We start from the raw sequence: 27,592 nt of genomic DNA, 5'->3' as shown, positions 1-27,592 counted from the left end.
CTTTCTGAATGGAAAATGGGGGACAGATGTAGGCTGCCCCATTCAATTGTCTCTCACTCGCAGCACTGCGGTCACTCTCAAGGAATGAATGTTGGAGGGTTGTGTTGCCATAGGAGCAACTACTGTGATGGAAAAATACTTAGAAGAATAGAGCTATTAATGAAAAAATGGATGATAACTGACAGACTTTGTGCATAATTGACCAAAAAAGGCTCAGGAGAAAAATGATAACTGCAGTCTGGTTCAAAGTAGAATTGATTACTGCCAGTCTGCTCCCTTTGCTGCAGCCTCCTTGTCCTGAGATTCTGATGACATAGAACCTGCACCTCAGTCTTGTTTTGTAAGAAAAAAAACCCCGTTTTCCACTTTTCCTTGCTTTTTGATTTTTAACAGCCCTTTCTGTTTAAGTGGTACATTTTATAAAAGAGATTTTTGATGATTTCTTTTCCGAGTCTTGATGTTATTGTTTGGGTTTGTTTGAAAAAGGAAAAAGCAGCTTTGTTAATGTGCAAATTTGAATACGTAAGAACATTAGGCAAGACTTAAAACAGCATTTTAGATTTGCTGAAAATTAGGAATTGCAGCCTGGATGTGTTTCAGAGGTGGATAAGTTGACTTGAGTGGGGTTCTTGATTCTACCTAATTTTTTTGTGTGCATGTGTATGCACTAAGGTGTACTGTGATGCAGACAACCATTTTAAAAGCAGTTTTTTATTTCACTGAGTTTTGAAGGGTATGTATGTGACAAAGGTAGTTTTTTCTTGTGCAAATACATAATTAATTTTCTGGATCTATGAACACAGAAATTCATAAACCACTTTTGAGTGCCTGGGAGTTCTGAAATGTTTTTTTTTAATGTAGAAAGTTTTTGTTAACATCTGCTTTTAAAAAATGAAGTTGTTGCAAGAGTAAAAAGAAGATATCTGTGCTGTATGGTGTGTGCATACATGTATTGTAGTATTGCCATCTGATGAAGTGTTTTCAGAAATCATCTCTCATAGTACTCTGCAGTGCTCTGAAATGTAAGCACAGCAGTTTTCAGTGGTCTCTGACATGTCCTAAGAGGCTCTCCTAGATAGAAAATATTGGGTTGATGTTTCCTCCCCCTCAGCTGCCTTTTCAAAGTTGTGTTTCATTTAATGTTAATGCTTGTACAACTCAGCATTTTGGTGAGTCTGCACAGCTTTGGGTGGGAATCTTTTTTTTTTTTTTTTTAATGGTTTTGTTTTAGGTTTTTGTTTGTTTGTGTTTGTCTGGTTTGGGTTTTTTCTCTCTATTTTAAGCCAATACATTTGTTCAAGCTTCAGTCTTTAAGATTTTATGGACTAAGTATTTTTTGAGAATTCAGTAGAGTATCTGTGAAGCATCTGTGTTCCACAAAGCAACTGTAAAATGCCCTTGCAACAATAATCCCACCACTTAGCACCTTGAGCAGTGGGATCCCATGAAAGTCCATGTGTATCCATGTAGAACATACCCCCTTTTGAAGTGAGAGAGTCTCCTACATGCCAGGTTTATGAGGAAGGAGTTCAAGTAGGAGAGGTTGCCTTGCTTGGCTGTCTCAGAGTTCTCTGTTGTGGAACACCTGGAACTTAGTTTCTCCCTGCAGTGTTTAGTGATAGATTTGTGCCTAAACAGCTATTGTCAGTGTCACCTAAGAAGCTTTTTTCATACTTTGACTAAAACTGATAATTGTTAGACATCAATAATACTAACCCAGAATCTGTTAATCTCTCACTTGCTTTTGCTTTGCACATTGTTATTGTTATTTTTTTCTTTTTTTGTTTGGTCTTTTTTTTGTTGTTGTTGTTTTTTTGTTTTTTTTGTTTGGTCTGGGTTTTTTTGCATCTTGTACCTCTTTTTGCTTGTTGTAAAGAGAAGCTTGACCTTTTTACTTGCTCATCTAAGCATTCAGCAGTCAGAAATCGTAGGAAGACTTTTAGTTCTGTGTCTCAGTTTTCCAGCATAACAATGAAAATCAGCCTGTCTCATGTATTTGGCTGGAACTCCTCCTCTCAGTGGTTTAGCACTTCATTCTTGACCCAGCAAAATATGCAAGTATATATTTAATTTCCAGCATGGAATCCATCCCCATGCTTGTTTTTACTAAGCTGCTCATCTTTTCAAAGTTAAACACATGTTTTAAAACATTTCAGTCTGGAAAAGATGTGCTTGGGTAGGAAAGTCATTCTGAGACCTTGAATCTGATGTGCCCTGTAAGCAGAAGAGTAGCCCCAGTATCCAGAGTCTTTATGCTCATAGATAATCTTGTCTAACTTCTACAAAATATGTCCATCCACACTCTGTCCACATTCTTCTTGTATTAAGGTCAGGAAAACAATAATTCAATAGCATGTCAAATAAAAACAAAGGAGAAGAGAATCTATCAGGGAGGCGGAGTGTAAATCAGCACATTCAACATCATTTTGGTGTTTAATAGCACTGAGAAAGATCAGCAGATATGAGACAATATAAGGCAAGCATGGTCCATGGATCTTCATACAGGGCTTATGAAGCATTGCCAAGAAGGAAATTATTAGATTTGAGATTACCTTTAAGATTGGGTGTGCATACTTAGAAAAAGACAAAAAATTTAATCTGTCTGTCCACTCAAAGAAAGGAAAAACTGTATCTTTGCTGTTATTTAAAGAAAAAAGTATTTAATGTGTTTTAGATGAAATTTTTATTTTACTGGAAAAGAACTAATACAATCTAGTTGCTGGGGAAAAAAGTCAGGATAAAAGCACTTAAATGGTTAGGGAATTTTTGTTTGTGGGGTTTTTTTTGTCTTTGTTTTAATTGACAGTAATTGCCTTACTATAAAACTACTTTATGGGAAAATACGATGTAAAATATCTTTTTGGTCTGGCACAGGTTGCTCAGAGAGGCTGCAGATGCCTCATTCCTGGAATTGCTCAAGGCCAGGCTGGATAGGGCTCTGAGCAACCTGGTCTAGTGGAAGGTGTCTCTGCCCATGGCACAGGGTTAGAGATGATCCTTAGGATCCCTTCCAACTGAAACCAATTTATGATTCTATAAGCTTGGAGCCTTAAAAAAAAAAAAAAAGTGGGAAAGGTGGGGGTAATCTTTCTGGAAGCTGTCCTGTAGTACAAACAGAAGGTGTAAGAAATGATGGAACTTGATGGAAGAAATGAAATTGTTTTCAGGAAGACATTCATGTTCAATTTACGTGGGAGGCCAGAGCAGGAGCCAGCAAGGACCATTATGATCCTTTAAATCCCTGAAGTGCCACTTACTGTCTTAGTGAGGAGAATCAGATGTTTCTAAACATTTTTTTCTTAAGAAGACAGTGTTTGTCTCTCAGAGTTACCTGAACTAGGTAGTTCAGTTTATATGCTCTCCCACATGTACAAAATGTGTTGTGTGTAGTTTGGAGTTGAGCTAATCCTTCAGCAAGAGTCAGTTCCTGTCCTTGCCTCAGCAATGGTCTGCTTGCCTGGGAACAGTTGTTTTATTGGGAGCAGTGAGCTACACTTAACAAATTTCTGTTCAACATTTTGTTTCCCTTAAAGGGAAAACTAGCAGCTGCCAAGGTTTCCAAAATTTGTGTTTAGTAGGTGATTAAAACTTAATTTTAAACACATAAGTGGAGGTGTGTTCATTTATACAGGTGCTGTGAGCTCATATTTGCCTTAGATTTTAAATGATGGCTACAGAATCCTCTATTATATCATGCCATCACTACATTTATGTGAAGATAGATATATTTATTTTGCAAAGTTCTATACTTAAGTAGTAAATTCATAATAGAAGTCTGAGTGGTATGCCATGTATATGGAAACTGTTTTCATAAAGAAACTTCAAACTGCCCTAGATGATAATGCAGCTTGAATTGTTTGTTATAAGAGAGCTAATCCAAGCATATGCAGTGTTTGGAAAAGGTTGAATTGAAAAGAAAGATTGAAATTAAAGTTCTTGAATGTAAAAAAAAAAAAAGTCTCAGTTTCATCAATCTGGCCTACCCCTGTGTGATAAAGTGAGGAAAGTGTGTGGGATTATTAAGGAGGGCTGAGGGTGACAGAAGAGACAACTGATTCATAGGAGACAAAGCTCTTCCTGGAGCTTGAAGTGTATTTGTTTTCACCAGGTACATTTCTTCTGGTCTGTTTGAGCAGCATTGTTCCTGTGTGAGGGAATGTAGTTCTTTGCTCTGTTTGGAGCACCTCTGTCTATCCTTTCTGGACATGCATAGCAGGTGCTGGGCTGCTTACTGGTTTTGTTTTTTAGATAAAGAGGAATACCATGTTGTGAAGTGTTAATTATTATGTAGGGTGGTTTCTTAAACAGATGAAGGAGAAGTGGGACTCAGAGTATATAATTAGTGTTAGATTAAAAGTAGACCTTTTAGAGGACAGCTGGTGTTTTTCAAAGTCTGATCAAGCTAGCAGAAGATACTGGTATTGATAAACTCAGGGAAAAATAATGAAATTATTTTCTGTCCAATGCTGTCCAACTGTGTTACATGCAACTTGTAATGCATGGTATCATAGTACGTGAGCATTTGTGATCCCCTTGATTTTTTAAACAGCTCTTAGTTCAATAAAAAAAGGTTTATTTAAATGCTTATGTGTCAGGTTGGAATGTGCTACCGGAGATCATGGAGAGTCAAACAGTTGGAATCTGCCCAGACTGTGCAATTTCTTATACAGATTCTTGTTGCTGGTTTGTCACTAATGCATTCAGATAAATTGGCAGAATTGTATGTTTGTTGCTCAACAGCTACATCCATTCTAATACTATGTTAGATGTATGGATGTTAGTCATTCTAACAGTGACTAAAAATAGAAAAAAAAAAAAATAAAACCAGAGAGTGAAGTCAGTGAATGGTGCATATTTCTTATTTCAAGACTTCATCCACGGCAAGAGACTCCAACTTCACCAACTCAACTTCAGTTCACCAACTTGGCTGGCTCCTGAGCTCGTGGCCTCACGTGGCTGCTGTGCTGCAGTTTTCTGAGCCTTTGACTGAGAGGGGCAGTGAACAAAGAGCTTCAGGTGTTGTTCTGCCTCTGGGTTTCTTCTCATGGGGCAGTCGTGTGACCTGCAAGTCTGCTTGCACGTATGGAATTCTGAAAGCATAGGAAAAGAGAAAGTAGAACATCACTCTTTCAAACATACAGTAAGAGGCAGGTGGAGCCTTATTTCAGATAAATAAGTTATTGTGGTTAAGATTAACATTGGATGCATTAGAAGACATCCTGCATAATAAATCCTGTGGCTGTAAAGAAAGCCTTTCAGTACACTCTGAACTTGTTGAAATGTACTTTAGTTTATATGTGCAAGGAAAGCAAGTGATTTTCTGCAACTGGAAACCTTACCCAAAAAAAGGTTTAGTAACAGATATTTTAAAGAACTAATCAGTAGAACATGTAATGGGTTTATCTGGTGTATCTTTCAGGGAACCTGTGGAAATGTGCACCTTCTAAAACAGTGTGGCTCCTGTATAGCCAGTTTTAACTTTATGAATCCCAATGTAACTAATTAAAAAGGAAATGTTTTAGTAACAATATGTGAACTCAGAGAATAATTGGGTTGTAATTCAATCTGTCAGCTCTTCTGCCATTCATAAACTCAGGGTTTATGAAGGCCTCAGAAATCTCAGTATGAATTACAGCTTTATTCTGTACATAACCTGGAACAATGTATATCTTAGCATTTCATTTGTGAGTCTGAGAATGTTTTATAATCCTGAAAATATTACTTGAATGTATACTTACCATAAAATTTCAATCTTGCATTTGGAGGAAGAACCATATTGCATTGCTTTGTTTTTTATTTAGATTTTACATCAATTATGTAAGAGCTTTAACTGTGGATGTTTATATGCAAAAACTGCTTACTTTATATTGTGGTGGATGTGAAAGTTTTTCACATGTCTCTATTTCAGGTTAAACAAATGACTGTCTGGAGTGTTTGCATTTTGTTTAGTATTTACTTTGGTTTACTATTGAAATACAATTTTATTAGTTGCCAGAGAATTACCCTCCAACCTTATTTATACTGTTTTCTTAGCACAATAAAGTCAGTCATAAGAGCCCAACACATTTGCATATATGTACCCTGTACTTCCAGATTTTTATTTTTGGACTTCAGTCTCTTAAGGCAGTTGTTAAATCTTCTCTGTCCTCAGGTTGCTGAGTCAAACCATGAAGGAGCATCTGGTACGAGTGGCTAATGAAGCAGAATTTATCCTGAGCAGACAGAGGGCAGAGGACATTAACCGCCATGCTGAATTTGAGGTAAGAAAGGAGATCTTGTTTTAAAAAAAGCAAAACACCATGCATAACCATCCCACTGTGTTTGAGGATTCCAGGCTGAGATATGGGCTTTGCAGGGGCCTCAGGAGGTTCCACTCTGAAAGGTGCTTTGCAGTCGTAGGGTGATTTGATAACTTTGCTACTCACTCTGATGGGAAAACAGGCTGAGCAGAGCAGCTCAGAACTTGTTGAAATCTGCACACTGTGGATTGTAGGGGAAGGGATTTTATCATACCACTGCTGCTCTTTTCCATTTAGCAAATATCACTGTATGTGTTAGAGCTGCTTAGCATCACAGTCAAGATACAGGTCTGAAAAAAAACACTTTGCTGAAGATAAGTGGTAACAGCCTGTGAAGTGCAAAATGAGAAATTACTTTCTTTTTTCTTTTTGTATCATCTGCTATTTACCTAATCCCTCTCTAAACCCATTCTCCTTATGTTTTACATGCCTCAGTGTGGTTTAGTTATGTTTTCATACTTTCAACCCACTTAAGGGAATCTGAAGTGAAATGACAGTCTCTGTTTTTGTAATAAACTTGTATTACTTCTAACAAAAATAAAAGCCTGTTTTCTGAATCACTTTGGTCATACCTCCAATTTAGGATATTGGTTACATTATATATCAGCTTTCCCAGTGCTTTAATTATTGGGTAAATGAAAATGAAGCTAAATCTCTCTCAGTTCACTAATATTCTACTTAAAGAGTACTTTGTCTTTCTTCTGACATGTGATATTACTTGTGGTTTTGTTTTTAAAATGAAGCATTAAGAGATTGAAGGCACATTTGTGCTTAACGTAGTTCTAAACTGTTTTCCTCTTAAATCTTTACTTGAAAAAAATTCTCCCCAAAGATGAAAGCATATTTGTCTTAGACAGTGCTTATGTTCTAAAGGTCATCTGTGTTGGCCCCGGGATTCAAGCTGTGCGTTGTCTAATAACATATCTGCACTTCATCTAGAGCTAGTTACCCCCTCCTGCAAACAGAGATGTTGGAAGGTATCTACAGTACTGTTCTGTAATGATGAAATAGCAGGCATGTTTCATTTATTACATCAAGGGTTTGGCGACAGTCCTGTGGAGATGAAAAGTGCATCCTTTTACTCCTTTGCCTGATGATCATTGGACTGGGACATGCTTGACATCTTTTGCTCTGGATTTATGCAGAAACTCTATGCATGACATGGTGTTATTGATTAGATGAACAGCCCACTTTTTTCCTTCAGATGCAAACTATTCGCAAAGAGGGGTGTGTGATGTAGGAAATGTGAGAGAAATGAAGGGTTCTGTCATACAAATACAGGCTCTCTGTGAATACAGTTGTTCAGTGACAGCTGCACTCTTAGCCCTAGTTCAGCTTCAAGATACCTGTTATACCTATTATGGTGTCTGGAAGAAATTTAAACAGTGCATCAACTTACATTTTTAATACAGCTCTCAGTTCAGCTGTGACAAGTCTCTGGGATAAGAGTTGGCTGATATTTTAGGCTGATGCTGGTTTGAATCTGTCCTGTCTTTGTGGTGGTGGCTCAAGAAGTTTAACTCATCAGGTCAACTTAAATGGAAAATGCTGTACTCAAATACCAGCAGTCTGTTGATCCAATTTAATTTTTTTCCTGTGTTGGAAAAACTTTAATCCAGCATGACTTCCACAGGCATAGAAACTGAAGATATACAACTATTGGATTCTACCACATGTATAAAGAACCTGATGTCTGTGGCAGACTTGAGTCAGTGTTGTGTTCCTTTGTGGAAAGAGGAGCCATTAGTCATATCCATCTGAGTCTGCAGGTACCACATTAACAATCAGAAATTCCGGTGTACCATGTTCTGTCTGTGTCTTAAGACATGACAGCTGAAGAAAGTGAGCAGAGGAGTGATCCTAATAGATTTAGCCCAGGAAAATACGAAAATGTGGGTTTGATCACATTAAAAAATGTCTTGTGCTTCTCGTGATTACTAGTTGCAGGTTTTTTAAAGAAATGGTTGCGATGGGCATGTGTGGTTCAGATCAGAAGAAAGTTTTGCCCTCTGAATGCCCAGAAGAAAGGAGATGAAACTGGTTGAGGAGGGATAAAGTCCCTCAGATGAGAAATAAGAAAAGAACTATTGCCTGTTTTTCTTTTTTATTCAGACTTGCAGGTTTGGTGTTTCTTATTGCCTATGAAATAATCCATTTTAACACTGGGTCAGCAAAAATTCAACCCCAATTTTTTTCTTTAAAGATCTTTAGTATATTTGCTGCTACCTGATTGTAATTCTCCATTTCTAAAAGTCATGATGATGATGAGCCTTGCAATATCTGAGTAAGATTTTGAAGATGTTTGTGCTATATTGCAAGGACAGTTTAAAAGTAAAAGGCAAATTTTATTTTACTTTTTAAAACTGAACTCTGGTATTTGGAGCACAGAGAGGCAGGAGAAAGCAATGGGAAATTTAGGCAAGCTTCATAATGAAGCTCTCTAGCTCTGTATAATTGCATGTATTCAGTTATAAATGGGGTGAGGATGGTCCTTGTACAAGGAAGGAAAAGCCTAGGAAAATATGTAATACAGGAAAGGTGCTGCTGTGCTGAAAACAGCGTCTTAGAAATGTGATCCAAGAAATTATTTGACAGGTGATAGTTTAAAAGTTGCATGGGGTGCCACTCCTGTTTGGTTCTTAATTCACTGCGAGTACAGGAGAGATGTTTTCTTTCCAGAAGTGGCTTGAGAAATGTCCACCTATCAAATTTGTCCCATCCAGGAGGAGACAGAGAAGCAGCAGCAAATGCTGCACATGTGAACTTTGCTGTGTAAGCTCTGGTTGGGATTTGCTCTCTTTCCATGTGGAGGGACCCTGCATTGGTAAGAACATGGTGAAGAACCCTTTCCATACAGTGGGATGAACAAAAACATGGGAAGAGTCTCTGAAGCAAGGGTAATTTTGGGGTTTTGTGCTGTAACTTTGGATATGCAGGAAACCCTGAGTGGCTCGGTGATACGGATTTAAACTGAAAGGAATAGAAGAGAAATATTTTTATATTCTACTTGTGCGTTCTCATGGCAATTTTCTCTTTCAGAAATTTAGTCTTTTCATTTCTACCTGTAAAAGGAGTAGTTCCATCTATGTAGACATATGGGGAGGTCACCAGGAAACCTGAGACATACTCATTTTTCAATGTGATTGAGCCTCAAAGAAGCCTGATGAAGGAATATGCTACTAATTTCTGTAATGAGGTAGCAATGAAACATTTTTTGCAGTCAATGTGGGAATGTGAGCATTTCTAACATATACCTTATAACCTTAAATTTTCTCCATTGTCCCTGAGATTTCTATGTACATGTCTCAGGTATTTTTCAAAATGTCACCCTTGGTGTTTGGCAGAGTTGAAAGTCCTGAAGAGGAACTTCTTTATGGTAGTTTCATGCTACCATCAGATTGTTTTCTAGAAATGACCTTGAAAAAGATGGTGATTCTCACTGTGTCTTAGATCATCTGTGCAGACTGCTGTGGAGTCAGGCCTGTGGGAATAATTGGATTTGGTGTGAAGAGGGGGAGGGAATTTTGTACTCTAATTGACTTTATTTTATAATTTATGACAGAAGTGCCCATTGCCTTGGCTATGCGTCCTGTCTTTTATATAAATCTCTTGATGTATTTCTGGATGAATATACATATTTATAGAATTCTAAATAAGTAAACCTGCAAGGTCTTTAGGCCTGGACTGTTCAGTGTTTCATCTTTCTAGTGTAGCTTTAAATTGGTATTAAATGACACTATTGGATTTAGGCAAAAATCTGTGATACAAAGTCTCAGTGTTTGAGTAAAGTATTTTTGATGACTGCTCCAGGAACTTTTTTTTTTGTGTTTTTGTTGTTGTATCTTGTTTTTGGTGTTTTGGCAGGTTATTTTTGCATGCAAGATTCACATGAAGAGTTAGGAAAATGGGGGAAATAGGCAATAAAAACTATTCATAATGTTGTACATTATGGCATGTGTAGAAGAGCAGTGCAGAGTCCCACTATAATTTTTTTGAACTCTTTCTATAATGGGTGGATAAGGATTCTTCATTCTGAGGAAAACAAACCCCTTGGTACTTTTTTCAGTAACATGTTACTGCTACTCTAATTGGCAAAATAGTCTGCCTTCTCAAAGTGTCATTTTTGAAAGATAGTTTGGTGTCATCCCCTTGAATTTTTGGTCTTATTTTTTTTCAAATTCTTGTCACCCATAGAAATAGAAAGCACTGGCATTCTTGTTATTGGCTGTTTCTGTTGATTAACTGAGAATTTCACATGACTTCCCCTTTGCATTTGTTATAAATCATGCTAGGCAGCTAACTTCTCTGCATGATTTCTCTTCAATAATTAAATCTAGCATTTCCAGCTGCTGTAGAATTTGTTGCCCTTTTGTGTTCAGTTATGTTTTTTCATGCGGAAGACTTGGACTTCCTCACAGTTTTAATTCTTACTCAGTGTCAATTTACAGGCTGTGGTAATAAACAGAATGTTTTACTTCATGGTTCATGCTGGGAAATGAGTCTTAAAACTGGTATTGCCTTGACAGAGGTGGGATGCAAGGCTAGGCAAGCGTTCCAATAGTGACTTGGATGGAGCTGTTTGCTTTTTGTTTCTTTGGCGGAAGGCAAAATCCGGTGCTTCCCTTGATGGATAATTTTCTGTATTCCACATCTTTTCCCCTTTGGTGCTCTAAGCATTAAATGTTGGAATATGTTGTTTGTATCAGACGAACTGACTAAAAATGGCTGTAAGTAAATTCTGGCAGAATACCCCAAAGTTAAAGGGAATGTTTGAGAGCCCTTGAAAGAATTATGGAAAGGTATTTGGTGGTTTTGGTTTTTTTTGTTTTTTTTTTTTTAGTTTCTGTAGATGATTGTTGCTTCTGTATGTAATAAGTTACTGTGGGAAAGGGGGTTTTAATCCTTGACTGGGTCCATATTCTCCATAGTTTACCAGTTTTTCACAAAAGCTGCTTTGTTATAGAACCTGTGCATCAAAAAAATCCTTCTGTGAGTGTTGCACCATCCTTTTGCATTAAGTGTTTTTCAGCACACTTAATAGTAATGTTCTTATTTATTAAAACAAAAGATTTTGTAGTGATTTCAGTGGAAATTCTCTTTTAGAGTGGGTGAGCATCAATGGTTCTGCACAGAACACACGGAGATAAAGGATAGTACAACCCAAAAAGTGGTGTCATTAAGGCTGCAAAAATGTAATGGGGCAACATGAAGGAAGTTAGAAGTTTTCTCACTGAAAAATAAGGTTTTTCACACATTGTTATGAATGAGCTTGACTCTCTCAAACTTAAATTTTTAAACAAATGCTGCCCTTTGCACTGGGACATTTAGGTGTTACAGCACCATCTGTCTGTCGTTAGAAGGAAGAAAAAAACCTGACTTTTATTTCTAAACATATTTTTGAGGTATTATAAATGCTTCACAGAGTGCTGAACATAGGAGAATATTTTTTTTCCCCGTGACGGGATTAACCAGTTTAATTCTGCTGCAATATGTTGGCAAGTCCCAAACTAGGAGATTTAATTTCTTTTATTCCTGAGGTGGCAACTTTTGGGATTAATTGTCTCATGTGAAATGAAGGAGACTAACTAAGTGTAATTTGAAAAAGAATATCCAGGAAGGTCATGCACAGTGTTTTGCATTGTTTGAGATTTCAACTTATGTCCTTTCTCCCTTCTTTTACATATTTAATGCATCTACTTATTTTTCTCTTCCTGTGAATGATAGACTTCCTTTTAAAAACTGTTTATCCCCTCTCATAAGTACTGTAACAGATTATTAGAGAAATTATCAATAATCTTAAATAATCTAATCTTCATAGGTCTTTGAATTTAACTTTTGCTGTGAGAATACATCTTGACTCCATCAAAAGATGTTCTAATCTGCCTTACCTCATCCTGCCTTTCTTTAAATATGTTTTTGGCATTCAGACTTGATGAGCTGGATCTTTCTTGTCTGTGTCTCAAGTGGCTTGTTGAAAGAAAGCTAATGAAGCCTGACTTCCTTTACAAAGGCAATGATGGCTCTTGCCAGTGTGTTTATTCCTTTGTTTTCTTTTTGCTTGAAACACAACTCCAGGTTTGCCCTTTAGAAATTTCAGACTTATTGCCATGTTGCTCTCTGCAGTCCTCCAGAGTCCATTTGGAGTATTTCTCTCTTCTGGCACTGAGGCAGTTCAAACAAGAACAATGCAGCTGATGGCTGTGCTCACCCCTGAGTTATTCTGGATCATCTGAGTGGACACACCAGTGGACACTGCCTGGTCTCAGCAGTTGTTCTTGTCCCAGTTTTCTTTTATAGCTTCTCTGTTCTCTGGTGGTCATGTTTTCCAGGAGCCCTTTTTACCCTTTGATCTTCTATTAGCTCTACTGAGACACCTAAATGGGCTCCCTCCAGCTGACTTGTTTGAAAAATAATTTAATGCTGCCTTTTACGGCTTTATGCAATTGTTCCTCCATCTCTTTTGACCTACTTCATTCTGTTGTTAAAACTATCATGCCATATTTGACATATTTTTCTGCTTTCCTTAACTGGGGAGACTTACTAAAGAATGCAATTTTCTTTCTACAGCTTAACCATTCCGGCTTTTTGTTTCTTTGTTTTTAAAAAAGCCTTTTTTTGGCTGGCATATGTTTCCTTTGAACTCCTAATATTGTATCTTTTAATACAGATTGTGTTGTCTATTAAAATGTTTTCCTTGTTTTTCTGCATCTTTTTATATTTATAATATGGAAATTAAGCTAGCCAGGTAAGAAATTTCTTGCTTCAAATGAGATGTTCCCATCAGAAATGTTGTTGTTCTCACCTATTCATGAAAAATAAATCAGTATTGTTTACCTTATATATTATTCATGTACAGATTTTTATGGTAGCTCCTGCCAGGTAATGATTCTTCAATAATCCAGACTGAAGTAATAGCGTGTAAATAGAATGTAATTTTCTAGCACTAACAAAGCAAATAGCCTGTTTGTACTTGACTGGATATTGTATTCTAAAATTTCTGTCCAGAGATAACTTGTATTGGTTATGTACCTTTTTAAGAGCAGTGTTAGGAATTGCTCAGCTTTGAAGAAAAAGCACTGGTGACAGTACACCTCTCTCCTATGTGTTTTATTGTAACTCAGTTTGATCTAAATGAGAAAGACATTGCATTAAAATAATTCTGATATTGGAGCAGACAAGGTCACAGAAGATCTTCAGGGTCTATATGCCTGAAGGTGTTTTCTCTCCATTTCAACTGGTGGGTTAGACTTAAATATTCTGCTCAGTTGTAAACTTGAACTTATTTTCATTTAACATTATTTCTTTCCTGTTATGTGTTTATTATCTTTGGTCTTCACTGTCAAGCCTCTACCCTATGTCAGTGTGCATTCTTAAGGAAGAGTTTATTGAAGGGGAAAATGCAGTAACACTCTCCCAGAACACACTCCCACTCGTCTCCAATTTGAAGTGATGCTTGGGCTGTGAAATGCCTTTTCCCTGCTATTAAGTCAGGTTGGATGAGGAGACATGGATCACAACCAGTATTTCCTAGAGCACCTTCTGTTCATTACACTGTTGTAATTAATAGAATAAAGCTGTTGCTGGTAATGGCTGATGCTTTCAATGCTTACAGTTGGGAGGCTGACTCCAACAAGTGAAATGAAGGATTAATTCTAATACCTGCCAAATTATGGCAAAAAGGAGCAAAGATAAAGGTGAACACGCTGGACATAGTTTCATATCTAAAATTAGATTAATTTCTATGTTTTATTATCTAAGGTGAAGCTCCTGTGCTGTTTTATTATGATGATGACTTGGTTCTTCCAAGCTTCCCCTCCAGTTCCTCACATCTCCTTTGTGACTAAACAGTTCTGAGTAGCTGAGTGTCAGCAAGGAATTCTGTCAATTCATTATTCATTTTATTCATTATAAAAACAGCCTCATTCTGCAGACTGTTTTATATATATATATATATATATATGTATATATATATATATATGTTGGAGAGCTGGACACAAACTGACAGGAATTGTATAGTTAATATTAGTTTGACCAGGCTCTTGTCTCATATTTTCTCTCCTCTCCCTTTGGAATTTGCTCTGCTGATTCTTACACCCTTTCTTTGGCTGCTTATTCTTTCATTTTTCTTTTGTGATGTTGGTCTAGATAAGTCACGATATCTTCCCAAAATGTGACTTTTAAAATTCAAAGTCGTTTGATTATGTGAGTGGAGGACTTGTGCTTATTGATGTTTTAAGAGCTTTGATGAAAAGAAAAAGGTTAGAATATTCTTCTATTGTTATCTGTAGATTTAACATTTCCACTGAAGGTGAAAATATTATTAAAATTGTTCTGAATAAAGCATTGATTACAGAATGATAATTTAGTTTCTGTTCGCCTACAAGAACCCATAACTTGTTTTTGTTTCTGTTGTTAAAACAGAATAGGGATTTGAAGAGTTTTTAATAGCATTAGCTTTCAGATGAAATGTTTTCAACTGGTCTTTATAATTCCAGGATTAGTGGAAACATTTATATCTTTAAGATTCTTCCATCAAGGCACAGGGAAGAGAATTATTGAAAAGATAAAAATAAATTTGTTTGCCTTCTGTCAGAGTTCATATCTACAGCCAACCTTGATAGAAGACCAGAATGATTTAGACAAGTTTGCTTTGGAGATTCATAACATATGCTTGCTGGACAGAATTGAGTTATCTCTGCTCTGGAGAGTAAGTTATTGTAGCAGGAGCTGACAGAGATGAAGATAACTGAGGGAAATTCAATTACCTTTTAGTGTTTTCCTTCTAATAGGATTCTTAATGTGAAAAAGATCCTTAGATGATGCGCCTGTGTTGCTTTGTGAGATCTGCTTTGATACCTGCATCCAGAATAAAGTGAACTCTTCTTTTCAGGCCTTCATTAAGGATGAAATATGCATCTGTTTGCTAAATGGGTGTTAGCTTTTGATACAACATATTATCATTTGTAGTCCAGATATATTTGACGGTCTTTCGGCAGTAGTCTTGAATATTTTAAATACAATTTCATTTTCAAAAGTATTGCTTTTATGTAAAAATGTTGTTTATAACAGCAACTGAAGAAAGAGGTCACAAAATTGTAAAATAATTCCCTGTACTCTGGTGCTGTCTCTGCATGGTTTTTCTGTCACTTGACTTTTCCTGGCAAAAGCACCCAAGTTACAAATACTGTTTATGACTGACCTGAATTCAGGCTGCTGGGTTAAAGCCCATCCACTTGACTATAGCTGGATTTCATGTAAAAGCTCTTCAGTTCTGAAGTTACTGGGGTAGGCTGGTGTCTACAGGTATCAGGACGTTATTTGTGTTACTTGTAAAATATTTCTGTAGTGTCTGGTGGTTGAAATGAAAATTTAGAAATGAATTCATGAAGGCAGCTCACTCTCCAGCTGTATGTACAAGAAAAAACCATGTACATGTCTGTGTATCTGCAGTATGCTCTCATTTACTGACCCACTAAACTACTGTCTAGAGCTGAATGTAGACAGTTGATTTTTTAGACTCTGAACCTTACTGGGATTGCCAACTGTGCTTTTTATCTGGATGATTTGCCCAAGCATGTGCATGCTGATATTTCTGTGAAAGAAAGGAAGAACAAGTATCTTCATGTTAGATTGATGTACAACCCCAAACCAGATTTGGGTGTGCCTAGAAGACATAGCATACCTGACCCTAGAGAGTAATGAATTGAAATTCTGGTTCACATTTTGTCTTGAGCTATGGCTTCTTGGTTAAGTCAGTTGTGGTTACTCTCATCATTCTCTTGTTTGGACTAAAATCATAGTAGGGGTAGTCTGATTTTGTAGTTAATTCCTCCTGTGGTTGAGGCACGACAAAGTTGATACCTGCAGGTTTATTTTTTGACGTCCATGGAGGTGACTTATGAAAATCAGATTTGGGACAACATACTGAGATGCTTAGAAAATGTTTGAAGGTGTTTGTCAGTAGTGCCTGAAATCATTTACAGTCAAGGTTTTTACTTTTACCTATACATCTTCCATAGAGTATTTTTCTTTTTTATCTATTAGTATTTTATAGTGGAGAAAGTTGTACAAAATTTTGCATTTATTGCAATAATTTACTTTGTTGTTCCATTAAAAGCTTCAGCCTTCCACTGAGAATGCTCCCTTATGACTGCAAAATATTGTGACATGCAGAAATAAACACCTCCATGAGTGATGGCTGAAAAGAGACACTAATTGCTTAAAGAAGGATTTTACAACTAAATTGATAAAAATTATCTGTAGTTTGTAGTACATGGGGCTGTCTGGGATCCAGGGAGGTGGAAATGGTGGAAAACTGTCAACATCCATCCAGGATCCAGCAATTCCTAATTTTTAAAAAAGGTAGCCTTTTACTTCCCAGTAGATCTATGCAGCTTTCCAGGAAAGGGAGCAAGTACTGCACTAATCAGAATTCTTAAATGGAATTGAAAGGTCCTCTCACACTGTCTCTTTTACCTCACTGCTTTGCAGTCCAGGTTTTTATCTTAACTTCCCTGTATTTGCTTTAAAGTGGGAACCACTGTTACAGAGTTTAAAAATCTTTTCCTTCCTGCTTCATCTACTGGTTTTTCTCTTTGGCCAAAATGGGAGAAAGCTGAGCCAATTCCTTTGAGATGGTCTTAGGTCATGAAAACGAAGATGTGTCAGGCAGTTAAGTTGCTCTTCTGGTGCTTGTTTTGTCAGGGAAGCTTCCAAGTGACTTAGGAACCTCTGGATTTCACTGTTAATCTGGAATCCAACTGGAAGTGGCAGAGTGAATCCTTAGAAAGATTTACCAATCAGAAAAACCCACCTTTCCTCACTATTCTGCTTCACACAAGATGTTTCCTGTTACTTTACTCACCGCTCCTCCCTCCCACCTGTTTCCTGCTCACGTTTCTAAGTCCCTGTTATTAATTAACTATTTAGAAAATGGCATCTTCAAAGATTTCTGGCCTTCTTAAAAGAAAAGATTTCTGTATCTCTTGGAAGTAGGGCTTGGAAGGTCATGATAGTGACTATGATGAGCAGTGCAAGTGCTTTGGTCATCATTCCATGTTTTTTCCTTTTGTATCCTAGTGCAAAGATACTGGGGTTTTTTGAAAAAAATTACAGGAACAAATTCTAAGTAGTAATGCCAAAATTACTACTTCAGGCCTTTTCCCTGCCTGTCCTTGCAGAAACTTGAGATTCAAGTCTTACAAAACTATCCTGAATTGTCTTTTGTCCTTAGAGCAGTTTGAGATTCCATCTTTTGTGGTTGTTGCCAATCCTTGACGGATCAAGCAAGCAAAATTCTCAGTTACTGGATGGGTTGCTGTAATTTAGGGAGTATGTGGAGCTTGTGAAACAAATGTTGTCATGACTTGGGACCAGAGGCCAGGGTTGGCCCTGGCCTCTCTCTACTTCCACCAGCAAGACTGGGTCATCCTCAGCTGTGCTGGCTCCATGCTGGCTCTTTGTCCCAAGGGAATATTTACAAAAGAAACACCAAAAAATAGCCAGATATTCTCACTTCTGAAATATCATTGATTATTTTTTTTCCTGTGCTGCCTGTTAGAAACCCTGGATATCTCATTTCTAAGCAGTTGTAGATAGCCCTGTAGCCAGCATCACTCATCTTGGCATTGGCCCAATGCTGTTTTGCAAGGCAATTTCATATGGTCATCATGAAAGGAGGGAAGAATGCTTCCTGGGTTATTTTTTAATCACAGTTGTTTGAAGGTTATTTTTTAGTCACAGTTGTTTGAAGGTTATTTTTTAATCACAGTTGTTTGAAGCTGTTCAGAAATTTGGAATATTGAAAGTATTGGCTGGAGTGTAACTGAAGCTGTTAAAGTGTGTAAGAGATGTTGTTACATGGCTCTTTGGTATGCTCAATAGCAGTGGCTTACATGTGTTTTATATAATGTTTTATGTAATTTCAGTAGTTTCTTTTGGTTTTGTGCATGGTTGGTGGAAGCTGCTGATTTTGATTAGTCACTGTACTTTATTTCAAAACCTGTAATTTTAACGACTGAACTGTAATTCACACCAAAACTCAGATTCATGTTTTAAAAACCCACAGAATTTGTGTTGCTTTTTTTAATCCTACATCCTGAACGTAACAAGATCCTAATATTGAATTTATTATTTATACTGAATTAATATCAATTACCCAAGTCTAGTTAGGCAGGATTTGTGCAGTGGGAATGTGTCATCCGTTCTGTGGTCTTACACCAGCATCCCTGAGTTCAGCTGTTGGTAGAAAATGCTGATAACTGTATTGAGGGGTGCTATAAAAAAATCACTCTCATGCCATTACAAAAACAAACAAGCAAAAAAAAAAAAAAAACCCCAAAACAACCAGAGAGAAAAATCTTGCATGCTGAGCTGAAACAGACCCAAAATCAAAACTCAACAAGAACATCAGAACCTTGAAATTGGTGTATTTCTCAAGTTCTGAAAAGTAACACTGAAATGAGAAATAAACAGAAAATTTAGTAAGTGGCTCTTGTATGTTCTTATATAAAGAACATCTTTTTTAATTAAAATTGACAACATAAAGGATGATGCCAGTAGAAACTGATTGGTGCTACATAGTTCTTCATTTCTCTGAAGGGAGCGTCTGTGCTAGTTGCAATATTGTCTCTATCATGGGTAGTCTTTTCATTTACACCAGGACAGCAAGAAAAAAATATAAATTTTAAAGCCACGTTCTCCATCTCTGTTCCATATTGGTCAATATATAGATCTAGAGTTGTATGAATGAGTGTTTTTCACTTAAGACTGCTGTAAAAACCCAGAGGCTGTTGTCTTCTCATGCTTTCAATAATGGGAATATTTCAAATGCTGTCTTTTTATGGAGAGTAAAATCACACAGTTATAAAAGAAATTAAATTATCCTCCCCCCAATAATTTTAAGAGCCAAATATCAACCTTTCAAGGGTTACAGAAAGTATTCTGAATAAAGAAAATGTTAGGTAAAAAAAACTTCATATACATCTCATGCTGTTCTAAAATCAAAAATCATGTTACCTTATTGCATGAGAACCACTAATAAAGTCTCATGCTGTTGGTGGAACAAAACAAAACATAGAACACTAGAACAAAAAAGAGGGGAAAAAGTAAAGTTAGAACAATTTGCGTTTCATAGTTTGATGCTGTAGGAACTCTGACAGGAGGCTTTAAGATAAGGCAGAGGTTAAGCCAAAGCTGGGATTGGGATTCTTAACATGTTTCCAAAGTCAGTGACTAGGAATGATTTTAAAGAATATAGAAGACCATGTAGACTTTATTTTAACAATCTTTCTCTTTACTTCTGGAGGTTTTTTTTTTGTGGGTTTTTTTTGTTGTTTGTTTTTTTTTTTTCATCTTTGCCATTTCATCATCATCTTAATTAAAATATCTTGCTTTTAAAGTACATGGTGCTAGAAAGAATAAGCTTCTCAAGAATCTTAGTTTCCAAAGATGTAAAGAGCAATTTTGGAGTGTAAGTTAAAACTTGTTAGTTGGCAGCACTGAACATGTTATTCTTGAATAGACTTTATAATAAAATCCCATGTAATCCTCCTTTTTTCATAGAGTCTCTCTAGTAATTTTAATTCTAACAAAAAAAACCCCAACAAACCAAAATCCATTCTTAATATTTTTCCTTAATAATTAATTGAAATGTTTCTGCAGATAGAGATGAAGATAATTTAATAGCAGTAACTAAAGGGCTTCTTTTCCCTGTGTGGGAAGGGAACTGTGTTTGTCCTATTTAGCAGTGTTGCTCAAGGATATGTGCCAGGCAGGGTGCTCATTCTCCACTGAGAGAGGCTGCAAAGGTCCTGAACTGTCAGACATCAAGACCACTAAATTAGCTCTTGGAGCAACCATGGTAGAAGCTGGTGAGGACAGATGAGTTACCTTTTGGGTAATGAATTTGTGTTTGTAAAATTATATGTTTGTGTTTTTTTTTTTTCCATTATTTTATTTTTTTTTAATATTCCCACAAAACCTCATAAGTGACATCTTTAGGAACCCAGTCAGGTTTGAAAACAATGTGGTATCCAAAGTACTGATGTTTATTAAAGATATGGTTTCACTGGCATGCAACCCATCATGACAAGATAGGAAATTATTGTACCTCAATGCTTGTCATCTCAAATGAATGTGATCTCTCTGTTCTTTCTTCATGAATGGATAGATTTTTGATGCATTCTCAAACTCCTGGATTAAAATCAGAGTTGTGTTCTGAATCCAAGACACTAAACAGGGAAAGCTGAAAAGTGCTTGAGGGGGAGCTATGTAGAAAATAGAACCAGAAACACAGACCCCAGACTGCAGGGATATCTCAAGGGGCTAATCTTTCTGCCTTTTGCCAAACTGGAACTTTACATAAGCTTGGGAACTGTTTATGAAGAGGTTTTTGGCTGGAAATGAATTTTCTTTGCATGTGTTTTGCAAATTTATAAGGAAATTTAGTAAGTGTGATGTAGGAGGAATATCAAGCAAAAAAAAAAACCCAAAATCAACAGAGGCATTTTGGTTATTTTTGCTTAGGTTTCTACATACAATATCAATGTGAATATTTATATAATAAGAATCCAATAGAGAAATACACATTCCTCCAAGGTAAGTGTTGAGACCATTAACATAAATCAGGTGTTAAATACTGATATACCCAAGTATTTATAGCTGTAGAAGTTAAAGAATTTTAAGTCATGCAAATGCCTTTCACTTTTTTTTTATAGGCAGCGACTGAAGCCACATCTATAGTGACTTTATTTGGAACTTAATTACAAATAGCACTCTTGAGGGGAACTAGTGGTAAAAGTTATTTTGTGATAAGGCTCCAGATTATCATTTGGTTTATCTGCATGTCTGAATCATTTTGGTTTCATTTTCCCACTCATTGAGAATGTCTGTTATTCCTGTGTTTTAATGTATTATTGTTTCCCCACTTACAGAAATGCACCTTTTGCCCCTAGTATGAAAAATTATTCAGAATTAATCAGATACAAAGCTTGTGAAGAATTGCTTTTTATGCGGTACCTCTAAGGGGTTCTTAAGTAGCAAGTTGTGTTGTTCAAAGATCCTCAGTGGTGTGTGTTAGCTGCTCTTAGAGACTTCATTTCAGGTTTAGCTGTGCCATCTGAACTGCATGTGACTTTCAGTCTGTTCAGGTGTCACTCCTGTGCCAGGTCTTGGTGCTGTGAGTTGTAAAAGGGCTGTGCTGGCAGCAGGGTGTCTGCAAACCTGGATCCTGGGGAAGCAGTCATTTGGCTGCTGGGGCCAAAACTGCTGCACTGCTTTGTTCCCACCTTCAAGGCAATGGCAATCCTTGCTGTGCCTCAGTGCAATAAGGCAGTTGGAAAGGTGGTGGTCACAGTAAGGGAATGAATGAGGACATTCCAGAGGTTTCTGTTTGGCCCATTTCAATACACTACATGTTTTCAGCTGATTAAAAGGTATTTTGCCCCCTTTTTAAAACGTAAATTGAGTAGAAAGGACAATATGAAAAGATAGCAGAACCAAGTATCCAACACCTGTGAAATAACACACCAGTGTGACTTTAATTTGGCCCTCACTAGGAAAGTGTAGTGAATCCTTAGATTATGTAAGTATATGTCATTTTTTTGGACAGAGAGGATGTCCCTTATAAAATAAGGGAGTGTGTCAGTTCCAGAAGTTTTGTGGATTTGATTTGTGCTTGTTGCACTGGCCTAGAAAAATTTCAAATTAATAGAGAGAATCTGTGAAAAAGGAGGATTACATGGAATTTTATTATAAAATCTATTCAAGAATAACATGTTCAGTGCTGCCAACTTACAAGTTTCTGACTTACACTGCAAAATTGCTCTTTACCTCTTTGTAAACTAAGGTTCTTCAGAATACAGAACTAATCCCTGTGGTGGTGTTGAAGTCACTGCATGTCACAAGGGTGATACAGTGTGCTTGGGGAATGGCTGAAGAAATCATCCCTGGCTCCTTTGCTTAATATCAGATCTGAGAGCACAGAGCCACCTGCGCAGGAGTGCTGAGCTTTACTGTTTCTAGAGCATGGGCAATGGTACTTGGATTCTTTCTAGCTTGAAAAATACCTTGTATTTGGAAGATGTGAACCCAAAAAATATTAAATTTATTGCCCAAGTGTGTTGCTTTTAGGGTCTTAGACAGCTTTAAACTAGAGCAGCATGAAAGGACTGCTGACAAACTGGATTTGTGAAAGAGGAAGGGAGGAAAGTTCCTAGTGCATGATTTGAATGCAAAATGTTTGGACATAGATGCAGTAAAATCAGGTCCTTGGGTTTGACCATTTCTCCCTGCATGTTGTTTATGCCAGTGGTTAGCAGTGATGCTTAGAGAGTTAGAATATTGGAATAGTGTAGCAAATCACGGTTTCTAGCAAAAAGGAAGAGAGATCTTGTTTGTGTTGTTTGTGCAAAGCTTTGTCTTTGAGTCTGATCTGAGTGTGCTACTGTGGCACAAATAATAACAATTAGATAAGCATCAAAGAAGGCTAAAAAAGTCTGTGGTGCTAGTGGACACTGCAGAAGAAATTTGATTTTATTTGTCTCTACTTTTCAGTATTTTTTTATTCTGACAGCTGCTCTTTTTCCAGTTGAACTCACATTAGTTTGTCTCATTTACATACTGTACTAAACTGGGTTCATTTGAAAGATGCAATCTGCATAAAAGTGCTGTTCCTAGTGTTTATTTGGGTTTACTAAAGCCTAATTCTGTGTGACTTGAAGGTAAAAAATAAAGCTGTTGACTCAGCGCAGATTAAAACCAGATGTCATTTGAAATCCTTGTGTTTCTTTCTAATCACAAACCCAAATTGATTGTGGTAGATTTTTTTCTGGTCATGATCATAGTTTTAGCAGTCTGTATGATCCAAGTCAACTGCATGCTTTTTTTTTTTTTTACTCCTCTTGTTATTTTAAATGCACTTTCCACACCCCCACACCCCTCCCTCAGGAATGTCTGGCTATAAACCTTCTTTTTTTTCTTTTGCATTTCCCCCCCATGCCCCATTTATATTACAAGCAGTTGATTTAGATGCAGATTCTTTTTAATGTTGAAATCAGATAAAAGGCTGGAAAAGTGGATAAATGAGGTTTGGAAAACCATGGGTTGAAGAGATGAGAAGCCATTGCATTGTGTTCAGTCCATTAAAACAAGAAGAAATAGAGGAGATACTTTGATAAGTGTTCTGCTGGTGCTAACCTTGATGGCTATTATCGGGGGGATGATGCTATATCTATTTCATTGGCTTAAGCTTTTTTCATGCTGAGAGAAATCAATACTTGGAGTCGTTGGATGACAGAGGCATCACTTCAGAATTGACGGTGGCTGTCAGACGTTGTCATTGGTTGACTTTTGTTCGCTGTTGAGGTTTTAAGCTTTCATTTTTCTTAGTCTTATTCAGGAATCTTTTTAAGATTTCCCTGGGTAGCATTTTTAGTCCAGACTCTAAACCTCAGGTCAGAGGTCAAGTGCAAAGATCTGTGAAAGCAGAGGACTGAGGAGCTCCTTCATTTACTAAAATATCCTTATTTCAGGGAATTTGCATTAGTGGGAAGATCGTGCGTTATCTTATGGATGACTTTTCCTCCTAAGTGACACCCTCTGAGACAGGCTGTTCACAAAGCCAATAGCTTTTAGCTAGATTAGGCACAGGAATTGGCATATGTAAAAGTGTTCAGTGATCTCAGAGTTGAAAAATAAAAGTATAAAGGTGTGACATTTCTTTTAAAACCCCCCACACTACAATCGATTCAAAACTTTAATAGAAAGCATTACATTGTAATTTTGGGGATGCAGAGGTGCACGATGCAGATGGTACTGTGCAGAGAAAACCTTTTACTTGACATTTTTATAAAGATCAAAGATAAAATAGTTCTGGAAACTAGGTTAATCCTTCTCTTCACTGAAATGTAGACAAGCAGAATAGACTAACTCACCCTGTCAGTATTTCTGGAATATTCCCTGCATACAGAATGGACTATATTTTCACATCTATCACTTGCTTTTTGGAGGACCCTGTGGCCCTTCAGAATTCCAGTTCTTTAAAAATGAATCTCTAGATAACTTCGTGTTCAAATGGCCTGCAATCATGTCTGAGCAGAGAACAGGAGAGAGGAAAAACCCTTTTCTGAGATAATGGCAAAGCAAAGGATTTTATTCTATCCTGGATGAAGGGTTGGAAAACAAGGGTCTTGCCTCTATTCCATGCTTAATACAGTTCCCCTTTGTAAAACTTTCAACAATCAGTGAATTTAAGACATTTTGGAGATAACCTGTGAAGTGTGTATATAAAAATGCATTTTTTTTTCTCATTTCAACACTGTTTCATCCTAAGTGTGACTTCAGTACTTCAGTGATTGCAGTTCCGTCGCACACTTGCCCAAACAGATTACAAAAATCATGTAGGCCAAGGCAGCAGTGGAAGGAAGGTTTGACAATTCTGTTTAACTGTGTATCTTAATTGTAAAAACGTATTCTGGCATGACACAGTGCACACTGCTGGTGCAGAAGATGAAACACTGAAAAAGAAATAAAACCGTAAAAATACATTTTTGAGATTGTCCAGAAACAGAAATCAAGCTGGATTTCTATTTTACATAAATGGAATGATTGGGATTTAAAGTGAAGTATTGACTGTGTACCAGTCTATATCCTGGTCTATATGTTACATCTTTGGAAGTGGTTCATCAGGTGAACCTGGCATCTGGAAAAATGGAAAATGAACAGAAACAGGGACTTCGTAGTGCTTTCAGAATAGTCTAATTTCAGAATAGTGGTCATTGGCTACTTTAGGATGGGTCTTTTTCTGATTCTTTTGGTGGAACCCATCTTCTTTCACTCTTGTATTCAGAGTATTTGAGAGTCAGGTGGAGAAATAACTCCTATTTTTCTGTGTATTAGGCATATATTGAGGGTAGAAACTGAACCACTGAACAACTGGTGAGACACCTGTGTGATCAAAGAGAAAGTTGTTCTTGCAGAACTTTCTTAGGGTTGGTGACTATATACCCATGTGACAGATATCTGGCAAAACTGTGGCTTCTTTCTGGTTTTGTTTGTAAAATATGTATTATAAAGAGGGTGCAATGATTAAGCGTTCTTCCCAGGGTGATGTTATAATTTTGTGGGATTGCTGCCTGTGGGAGCCTTTCAGTTTTGGTGTATAATTGCTAATTTCTATTCATCTTAAGTGGTGAATTTACTGAATAGTGGAGTGCTATTTACAGTTTATAACAGGCTGGTTATGTTTTCATGGAAGTTGTTGGGACAACAAAATACCATTTTTTTTTCCTAGCTTCTCACAGCTACATTTTGAAAATCCTTCTTGGTATTTAATGAAGAATGTGTTCAAAATCACATCATAAAGAGACTTTTTTAAAAGAGGTACAAGTTCATTATATCTTTTTACAAAACATTCTAGTTTGATTTCCATTTTATCATGTTTTAAGGTCAAATGTGACTTTAATGTTCCATAAAGAGACAGAGATTGATAATGGGGAAAGAATAACCCTCTAATGTGATTTATATCTATGGATTTTATGTCAGATATGAAAAGTTGCTGTTCAAATTGTAAAGGAGGATCCATTAAAGAGCACTTTAAAACATTTTACTACTAAGCTTACCTTACTCACTTGTTTTTAGAATTCTGCCCTTTCAGGCAACTTAAAAATAACAGCTTGTGAAACATTTACAAAGTGCTGAAGAGAAATTGGAATCATCATGGGTGCAAAATAGTTCAATGTATTGAGAAAGACAGCAGTGTTCAGAAAGAGCTGGAAAAATCCTATTTAGTGTTGGGTATGATTTAGTCATCTTACATTTTTGTGAAGAGGGGTGGCAGAGTGCTTCATGTAGGAATACAAAAGACAATTTTTGATGTCTCATTGACTTGAAAAGTAGCTGCTTATTCTTCAGTCTTCCTGGATGTCTGCTCATCAGGTGAGCTTTGCTGTAAAGTGTGGGGAAATTCTGAGGAAATGCCTAAATATATGAAAATTGTTATAATAGTTCTAAAGTTTATTCATCTGTTAGTACATTTTTGTTGTCTAGTGTCTGTGAAAATCTACAGAAGGCCAAATTTTATTTTGTGGGGTTTTTTCCCCCCACATTCTTTCGATCCTTCTGTCACTTTATATGGCATATATATTTATATATACACATACATAAATAGCATTAATAGCTTGCTGATTTTTTTCATTTGCAGCAAATTTCCAGGGCTTGTACATATATATAAATAAAGCGATTGCTAGTGTTTTAAACATAAAAAGCATATGATATTGTGCTGATAGCTAACCTCTAAGAAATAATTGTTGTAGTGTCTGCATCAGCTGTGCTTCACAAAGAAGAAGCAATTTTTTTTGTTGTTAGCCAGACATTTGTGTCCATTCCACTAACTAGATTCACAGAATAATCCAATCATTGACAAAGGCCAAAATGCTTTGTCTGGCATATGTGATCTGTGGAATTGCCAGATGAAAACTGAAATTACAAACAGGAGTGCTGAAGTGGGGAAAAGCCTTTATTGTTTCTTACTATATTTTAATTTCTTGTGGGTTTTCATGTACAACAAAATGGGGTGTTGGTGAGGGTGTGATAGAAATTTGGTACCCATTTTTTGAGTTGTTTTTTGTATTAACAGGCAAATTTTCAGAAGATCAACAAAACCCAAAACTGTGAGACAATGTTGTAAAAAAGAATCTCTCACAGTTTGGAGTCCAGTTTGTAGGTGTGACTTACAGCTCTTGCTTGGTAGAATTTTCCTTTGAGCAGGTTGGCAAGCAGAAGATGTTCATACAACAGGTGTAATACTGCTGGGGAAGTTACTGACTTTCTCATGCTGGCCTGCAAATGTGTTCAACTTCGAGAAGCCACCTGGTAAAGATCAATTTCGTCCTCAGATGCATTTTGTTTTCTGTCTATATGAAAAGATGAGGATTTTTCTCCTTAACTTTCATAGTTATGTATTTATATAAGCAGCAGCAAGCAGTTGGCTCCCCAGATCTAATCAAGAGCCATGGGAGTGAAGTGGTCAGCTAGCTGACATGTGTTATTCTGAAATTTGACATTGTTTTGAGGAAGCTATTCACTTTGCTCTAGGCAAAACCACTTCTATTTTATATGTTTCGTTATGCAGCCTGGCCACTAACGTGTTGGCTTTTGCTAAATTTTGAGTGTGTGTGATGTGCTTAAAGAATTCATGGCAAACCAAGATCCTCTGCTTGGCTCTCTAGATGGATTTCCTGTAGGCAGCTGTGCAGGGCCTCAGTTCTCAAACCTGGAAAATGGGGTTAATTCTT

The 27,592-nt window shown here is 36.8% G+C and overlaps 1 protein-coding gene across 1 annotated transcript in view; it reads left to right on the top strand.

Moving 5' to 3' along the window:
• LRBA (LPS responsive beige-like anchor protein) overlaps window positions 1–27,592 on the top strand; it is a 364,271-nt gene that overhangs the window by 121,507 nt on the left and 215,172 nt on the right. The window contains exon 35 of the mRNA XM_062493665.1: window positions 6,152–6,260. Coding sequence (XP_062349649.1) covers window positions 6,152–6,260 — 109 coding nt within the window. The remainder of the gene's footprint in view (window positions 1–6,151; window positions 6,261–27,592) is intronic.

The sequence above is a fragment of the Cinclus cinclus genome, chromosome 5, assembly GCF_963662255.1.
Source record: "Cinclus cinclus chromosome 5, bCinCin1.1, whole genome shotgun sequence".
Lineage (NCBI taxonomy): Eukaryota > Metazoa > Chordata > Aves > Passeriformes > Cinclidae > Cinclus > Cinclus cinclus.
The sequence above is the reverse complement of the archived record's forward strand: the minus strand, read 5'-3'. Positions and strand labels throughout refer to the sequence as shown.